Source organism: Tupaia chinensis, unplaced genomic scaffold (assembly GCF_000334495.1).
Source record: "Tupaia chinensis unplaced genomic scaffold, TupChi_1.0 Scaffold000115_1, whole genome shotgun sequence".
Lineage (NCBI taxonomy): Eukaryota > Metazoa > Chordata > Mammalia > Scandentia > Tupaiidae > Tupaia > Tupaia belangeri.
In genome coordinates, this window is record NW_006159579.1 from 5318526 (window position 1) to 5327080 (window position 8555).

General features: G+C 55.9%; 1 protein-coding gene across 1 annotated transcript in view; it reads left to right on the forward strand.

Moving 5' to 3' along the window:
* The window catches only part of CTNNBL1 (catenin beta like 1), a 207577-nt gene extending 199475 nt beyond the window's left edge, over positions 1-8102 (forward strand). The window contains exon 16 of the mRNA XM_006144120.3: positions 7910-8102. Coding sequence (XP_006144182.1) covers positions 7910-7998 — 89 coding nt within the window. The 3' untranslated portion in view covers positions 7999-8102. The remainder of the gene's footprint in view (positions 1-7909) is intronic.
* Positions 8103-8555: the final 453 nt, after the last annotated feature.

The following is an 8555-nucleotide window of genomic DNA, read 5'->3' on the forward strand; positions in this document are numbered from 1 at the left end:
CTTTGATTTTAATTTTGTTTTTCAGTTTGAGTCGCTTCCCTTTTTTTTTTTTTAACATACTAATTAGATGCAAGCTTTTTTCTTTGATTTTATGGCCTACATATTTCCTAAGTTTTGCTGGCAGGATGACAGCTGATGTATCCCTTGAGGTCTCAGGAAAACGCTGATGAGGCAAGCCCAGCAGGGGACTTTTCCCGTTATTTTTCCATCCCCTTTCTCACCATTTTCCTCCCTCCTTTTCTATTGGGGGTGCCAAGAGAGCTGGGAATAATTGATGGCTCATTAAAGTCCCTCTTTCTGCAGACTGCTTACTCGGCGCTCCAAGGTCCGGCCTTCCCAGGGCTGGCAGCAGCTCTGGGCCTGAGCACTATGGTCCTCAGAGGGAACAGGGCTCTGAGGCCTCACACCTACACAGAGACGGGCAGATCAGACTGTGTGGCCACAAGGACAGCGGCAGTCTTCCTGCCTCCCACCTTTCTGGTGCCTGACACAGAGAAGGGGTTGGTTAATACCGGCCGCGGGTGCATGCTGACCTTCAGGCTTCTTCATGCTGCTCAAGAACCCAGGGCCACGGTAGTTGGCATGGTTACTTACCCAGCACCTCTTCTGGGCCAGGTTGCTCATGTGCATTCTTTCTGCTCCTCACCACAACCCTGGAAAGTGGGGTCAATTCCATTTTGCAGAAGGAAACTGAGACTCACCGAGGTCACTAGTCACATTGAAAACTGGATCTACACTCGGAAATAGAGAGAGGACGGCTCTAACTGCCGACTGACTCACTCAACCCCATGGGCTTCTAAAAACGAAAAGAAAACCAGGGCTTCCACCTTTGCAGAGCACTCACTTGGCCTCACAGGGTGCTAGGTGGGGTCCTGAGATGAGTGAGACACTTAGGGGGCCCTGTCCCCAAGGGGCACACGTCCCCTGGCAGGTGAAATCAGTGCCTGCAGCACAGAGCAGAGTGAAGTCACACTGGGCACGAGGTGCAGTGGGAACGAAGAGGGCTTGCTTAGTTCTGATGGAGAGCAGAGCTCGAAGATCCGGCCTGTACAGGAGAGCTGGCTGCTTTTCCTTTTCTCAGTTGTGGTAAAATATGCCTACCACAAAATTTACCATTTAGCCACTGCAGCCATCCCATCATCCCTCCACAGAACCTTTTCTCCTCCTTGCAGAACTAAGCTCTGGAGCCATTAAACACTAACTCTCCACTCTGCACAATCCCTGCGACCACTCTCCTTTCTGTCTCTGACTTTGGTAACTCTGAGTAAGGAGGTGGCTTCTGGAAGCACGTGAAGGATTTCCAGAGGCAGATGTGAATGTCCGTGCAGGCAGCTCTGTGTACTTGGGTCCCACATTCTGGACGTAGTACACCACGGATCAAAACATTCCATTGATTGTGTTGTTGCTGACACGGGCTGCGTAGCTAGGCCCGTGGTGGTTCATCTGTACTGTTGTCACCATTCCCGGAGCAATACAGTCTAACAGCTGTTTCCACGTGGTGTTGGGTATTGCAAGTAATCTAGAGATGGCGCAGTGGCAACAGGCACTGTTTTTTTGCCAAGCTCATATCTGAAAGTCCCAGGTTTGCATCCTCAGGCCTCCCTGTACACATGATCCGGGCAGGCTGAGGCTGGACGTGGATCACAGTGTGAAGACGCCGTCAGCATGCCTGTTGCGCTCTGTGTCTCTCTTTTTTATGAAAGCGCATAAAAAAGTATACCGGTGGATACATATAGGTTCTGTGCAATACTGTGCCATTTTATATCAAGGACTTGAACTTCTGCCTACTTCAGTACCTGTCGGATCCTAGAACCAATCCCCCGAGCATACTGGAGGACCACAAGGATCGAGTAGCCTTGGATGTGGCATAGGAACCGTGGCCTGGAATACTTCCTAGTGTAGACACTTGTGCCGGGGGCTCCAGTAGAAGCGTAAATGTTTCAGTCTGCTGGCAACAGTTGTCGGGAGAGCTGGCAGCTGCTGGGACCTGCCAAGGCCTTTGTACAATGCGGGCTGCTTTGCACAGGGAAGCATAGAGGATTACTAGTGCAGCACTCTCACCGGTGGGCAGAGGGAAGGAGCCCAAAAGTTCACAGTGCTTTCAGAAATTGGCCCATGGCCCTTTGACTTTACTGTGCTCTTTACGGCTTGAAATCTCCTTTTAGGAGTTCATAAACATGTATTTCCATATTGATTTGGGGCACTTGGTAACCTGTTTGCCTCTGTGGTTGTCGAGCTGCAGAGCTGATGGGATTTATCATTTGGTGACAGGTGGGTGTGCATGTGGCTTCACCTGGTCGTGGCTCCTGTGGCCTCTGGGGGATTTGGAGTCAGGAAAGAGAGGCCCATGTGTTAGCCCAGTAGCCAGCTGCCTTGACCAGCCCAGAGGCATCTTAGAGACACCTCCAGATGTTCTGGCAATGCTGTAAGATTTGCCTCAGGATAGCTGCCCCGACTCACCCTCAGCTCACCCAGCAGGGCCCTCAAGAACAGCTACCATGGAGGAGGGACAGTCGCATCACGGAGAACCTCGGTGTTAAGATGTGGAGTCTGCCGCTAGGCTGCCGAGGTTCGAATCTTAGCTCTCGCTTTTGAGCTGCCTGACCTGACTCTGCAGACGTCTGTTCCGTTCCTTCATCTGCAAGGCGGGAGGGCCGCTCTGAGCACTCGGTGAGGCACTATACATGGCGTGCCTGCGGTGGCCGCCCCTCCTGAGGGTGTGGACTGTGAGCTATTCGTGTCATAACCAGGTCTGAGCTCATTCAGCAATGAAGACAATGGAGATGCAAGACCAGCGTGAATGCTGGGTCTCCCTGTAACTTTGGGCAAGTCCATAGGTAACGTGTTTGAGTCTTGGTTTTGTCCTGTGTAGAAAGCAAACCCAAAGTAGATAGTATTCCTCCCAGAAGGGCTCTGAGGTTGGCATGCCATCGGTTGCCTGGGACAGAGTACATGTTCTCTCCCTCCCTCCAGCCTTCCACCTGCAGGCAGGCAGGAGCCTGTCAGATACAGGCCAAGCTCTGGCCCAGCACTCAGGCCAGACTCCTCGGGGCCTGGGAGGGTGGGTGGGTGTCGGCCTGAATGTCCACAGGACCAAGGGAACATACCCCGTTTACAGCAAAGGGCAAGCTTTCTTTTCCTTGAAGTGGGCATCATTTAGAGGATATCCCTGATGAAGTGCTATCCCACAGCCCAGCAAAGTGTCCCTGTAGCGAAGTGCAACCTTGAAACCATCCAAGTTTGTGGTGGTTAAGAAATCTGTTAGACCTGAAGAATTGCTCTCTCCCACTTCTGTTCTGTGGTTATTTGTATGTCTTCAATGCTTTTTGGTTTAAAAATATTGGCCTTTCTCTTCTCTACCCTCCCACCTCCTTTTTATTTTTTTTCAAGGGCAAACACTTACGGCTTAAGGTCCAGGGATCTGACCCAGGCTTGTGAGCACTGGTCCAGGTCTCTGCCCTGGAAGGCAGTCCTCCTCCTCCAGGCTCAGCCCCCTCCTCTCCCTCTCAACATAAACAGAACAGCTTGTACTCCATGTCTGAATAGTAAACCTGCTGTCTAAAGTTTGCTTTAATATTTATGCGTTCAGCACTGCTGCCTGTTTTTGAGCTCCATCAAAGCCTTTATTATAAGAGCATTGAAAGCGCTGGAGAAGTAGAGAGGGAGTTGACGCGTGCACCACCGTCCTCGCCCTGCAACCCTACCTGTCCTCTGCCCCTCTCTCCCTCGCCCCACACCCACCTCGTAGTTCTCCCTTCACCCAGCATCTTCTTCCAGCATCCCCTCTTTCTCTCTCTCTCACACACGCAAACACACACACAGCAAAGAGAACTCTCTCCCAAGACCTCTGGGACGAATCTGTTCAATATTTATAAACTGCTGCAGCAGCCGTAATAACCGGAGGTAGCTGGCATACCGAGATTCCCTCCACATAGGACTCTCCTCTAGAAACAAAGACCGAGTAAGGGGCAGGGGTGGAAGGCGAGGGCCAGTGCCTTATTGGTGTAGCTGCCAGAGGAGGGGAAGAGTCCTCAGCTGCTGGGGCTTCAGACCTGGTTCTGGCCCTCATGCCATGACTGGCTCGCCAAGGGGTTGAGAAAATTTCTGAGAACCCCGCCAGCTGTTTTTCAGTGACCCTCAGTCACTCTGTGCCACATCCGACCTCACCACTGAGTTCTCATTGCCACAAGACGTTCCCTTTGGAGTCTGGGCTTGGTGACGACCCTGTGGGACAGGTGCTGCTGGGGCTGGGCTGCTCTGGAGTGCCACCGAGCGGGGCTGTTCCTCCACGGGGTAGGCGCAGTCAGGCAAGAGGATGCTCCGTTGGGTACCAGCCCACCCTGGTGGCTGTTCCGGTGCCTCTTTGCTCTTTACACATGCTCCAGGGTTTGAGTTGCATCCTGGGCTTGGTTAAGTTGCTTCAGTTCTCTGATAGCCTCAGTTTCCTCATTTGTAAACAGGGATGATACTTGTTTTTTTACCTTTTTTTTTTTTTCAGTTTGATATAAGGTGCATATGCTTGTCAAAGAGAGGCAGGGAGGGAGGAGTGAAAAATCACCCCATCTTCAAGGGGGATGGCCACACCACCATCCCTTTTCCTCCATTCTCCTCTCGGGATTCGGGGCACGCAGGCACATGCAGCAGCATGTTTTTTCAAGCCAGTGGGTCCGGACTTGAACCGTACAGTCGGACCTGCGGGGTCCGGCTGCCGCAGCCACCACACCACCAGTTGGCCCAGGGTGGCGTTCTGTACCTGTGAGATTGCTGCAAAGATGAAATGAGACAGCACACACAGGCCTGCACACGGTCGGTGCTCAGCGCCACAGCCCCCAGCCCGCTGTGCGGGCGGCCTCCGTTCTCCGGTCACACCCGTCTGTTCTCTGCCTGTGTAGAAGTCTGATGTCCCCTTCCCAAAGGTCCGAGCATCGGACTTTGCTCCTCACCACTGTCTGAGTGACAGGGGACACCTGCCCTGCCGTGGGCACTCTGTGCACAGCAGGGGCATGCGTCGTTTCTGCGGCCTCAGCAGAGGTGGCCCAGCAACGGGATTGGTCCGGACTTGGTTCTCGACCTTGTGCATCCGGAGGACAAGGTTGGGTCCCTCCAGGGAAGCTGCCTCTGCTGCGGGAGAATCACGGCCGTCTCTCCACTCCCCTCCCTCCCTCATCTGAGAAGACATTAGGAGAGTAAAGTGTGAGTTCAACCCATTAAGACTTACTCCCAGACGTTCCCCGGGGGATTCAGAGCTGGAACGGTCCTCTCTCTCCCCGGGCCGCGACCCTATCACGCACACGTGAGTAAGAGCTCTCTTACCCACAGCCGCAGAGCCTCCTCTCGAGGCTCGGTTCCAGTTCTCCCGCTGCCCGGCCCTCGCTCTAAGGGGCCTTAATAGGCGCATCACAACCATTTGCTGTTGGAGGTGACGGATGGGCCTGACAGAGAGGATGATTTCCGGGGGGAGGCACAGCTGGCGTATGTCCGGATCCCAAATCCCATTTTCCGGCACATGTCCAAAGCAATAAGGAGGAAGAAAGAAAAATAAAGAAGCTGCAGGAGCAAAATGATTTCCCCGGTGTGGGGAGGTGGGTAGGGAGGGCCAGGAGCTGGACACGGGCTCTCTGTCCGGCCTTGCCTGACTCGGGTCAGCACACAGCCCATTAGGCAGACACCACTCACCCCAGAGCTCACTCACTCTCAAGCCGGGCCCAGCATGTGTGAGGGAGGCGGGCTGTGAGCCGTCCTCGTCCTCGCTCACTACCCACTGCTCCTGGGCTGTCACCCAGGCCCAGCCCTGCCCACATGAGGCTCACAGTGTGAGGAGGGAGGCGGCCGAGGGGGCCTCCGTGTGCAAGCCGAGTGTCCTGAGCACAGCAGCAGTTGGTGGCTGGGTGGGCTGTCACTGAGAACTTGTCTCCTGAGAGGACCTTGACGACACCGGGGGGTTTCCCCAAGTGACAGCACTGGCCCCAGCACAGGAGGCTGGGCAGGAACTAAGATTTCTCAAGTCTGATTTGCCTGGTACTCGACGTTGCTTTCCAGAGGAGAGCACCCCGTCACCCTAGCCAGTGTCAGAGGCAGGATCAGACAGGGCGCGGTTTTGCGGTGTGACATCTCCTGGGTATAGACGGGTCGGTCAGAGGGCAGCAGGGCGCTGGACCCCGTCCCCCCGCCCCCAGGTTCTTTATACCTGCTCCTGGAGTCACCACAGGAAGCCCAGGGCCACAGCTCACCCCTCCCCACCGCCTACAACCAGGGGCCCACCTGACTTGGGGACCAGGATGCTTTTGAGGATGAAATGGAATATTGGGGGCTCCCTGATATGTCGTGCTGGGGTGACAAGCTACACTGGAGCTGACGACTACACACCGACATTCTGTGGCTGTCCTCTGACAGGCTCCTGTCATCGGCATTGTCTCCGGTGGCTTGTCCTCAGGAAGATTTTCTTCCAGCTCTCACTGGACTTCACTCTCCCCGGGTAGGACCCCGGCAGTGGCTGTCTTCTCCCATGCCCTCCTTCTGGGGACAGGGGAGGGCTCTCCTGTGCATCTCTGGTACCCCTGGACCATTCTCTCTCTCCCGTCCTTCTCCCTGACCCTCCTGTCTGGGGACTGTGCCCCCCCCCAGCCCCTCTTGTGGACAGTGCACCCTGTTTACAGCCTGGCAGGAAATCCTGCCCAGTCCACCTTCAGAACACGTCCAGAATCTGGACTGCTCTCAGCCCACCTCCTGCTGGTCCAGGCCCCATCAGCTTGTACCCTGCCTGCTGCCCATGCCCCTTTAGGGCCTCCTGTGCAGCACCTGGAGGGGGCTGGCAGAAGTCAAATGTGGCACCTCTCTGCTCAGAACCCGCTCACAGAGTCACATCTCAGAAAAGGCCCAAGTCCTCTCAGGGGCCCACAGGCCCCACACTACCTGGGCCCTGTCCTGCCCCGGCCCAGGCTCTGCCAGGCTCCCCCAGGCTGGCTCCTTGCTCACTCCCAGTGGAGCAGGTGTGCTCCCTCCTCGGGCCTGCACTGCTGTCCTGCTGCGGCTCCCCCTAGATAGCTCCCCACTCTTCCTTCAGGCCTTCAGACAAGCATCCCCTTCTCTGTGAGGCCTCAGTGGCCACCCTGTGTTTTTATTTACTTTTTGGTTCGTTACTTTTGCTAGTAAGCTGGCCCTGCCCAAGCGAAGATTTTCATCTGTCTTGACCCTTCCTTCATTCCCGCTATGTCAAATAGTGGTCCTCATGCTTGAACACACCTCAGTATCACCCAGAGGTGGGTCTATTAGGTGGGTCTGGGGGGCCTGAGATTGCACCTGTCTAACAAATTCCCGTGTGATCTGATGTTACTGATGGGGTCCTCAGTCTGCGAACCCCTGGCCTAGAACAGCGCCCGCCCGGCAGGCAGCAGCTCAGCATCTGCGACTGGGAATCTGGAACAGGAAGTGCCTACCTCCTAGCTCCCCAGTCTGGCTGGTCTGAGATCAAGATGCCAGCGTGCAAGATCCGGGGACACGGCCTGCTTGCTGTGCGCTGGTGTGGCAGGAGGGCGCAAGGCCTCGCTATTCCCTGGAGCCCTCGTGTAAGGGCTCATCCAATCCACAAGGGCGGTGCCTAATCCCCATCTGAAGGGCCACCTCCTAACACCGCTGTATTGGGGTGGAGTGTTAATGTGAATTTTGAAGGGACGCAAACACCCAAACCCTTGCAGCGTCCACCACGCCCGCGTGGAGTGGGCCATCGAGGGAAGGAGAGAGGGCGTATCTGATAGAGGAGATGGGCGCGAGGAGGTGAGCTGGGCTCTTTCCACCGAGGCCTCCCAAGCAAGAATAAGGAGCCCAGCACGGCTGCCCAGTGAGGGCCGCTGGGGGGCCCCGCCACTGGGGCTTGCTGGATCCACACCTCACCCTGTCTCTGTCTCCCTAGAGTACGCGGAGAACATCGGAGACGGCCGGAGCCCGGAGTTCCGGGAGAACGAGCAGAAGCGTATCCTGGGCTTGCTGGAGAACTTCTAGAGGCCCCGCAGTGCGTGCACATGGACTCGCCGCCTCCCTCCCAGGGACAGTTTTTAGACAGCTCCGTGTGGCTTTTGGACAAATTAAAGCTAGTTTTGGTATTCCTGGGCTGGTGTTGTTCGTGGTGAGGCCCTGCCTTCACCCTCACCCCTAGCCGCACCCCGCTGCAGCAGCTGCCAGGGACACACCGAGTGATGACCCCACCACTCGGGCTTCCCCCCAGGGTGCTGCCCACCTGGCACTGGGAAGCAGGGAAGCCAGGGTCATGGATCCCCCGGGGCACCCATCCCTGACGCAGAGACCCTGGGTGTGGGCCCACCACGTGGCTTCGTGCTTCAGCCCTCCTGGAGACCAACCACAGCGCAGCGTCCAAACTAGCCACGAGCCAGATTGGCTCGGGAGGACTAGCATCACCCTAGCATGGGACTTCACCAGGATGGTGACATCAGGACCTCAGGTCGGCCCGGACTTCTGAAGTCCCGGTGGTCATGTGTGTTGGAGGAGAGTCATTGCTTTAGAGTAGACAGGCCTTGGCCTCACACGCCCTCGCGTCCTCT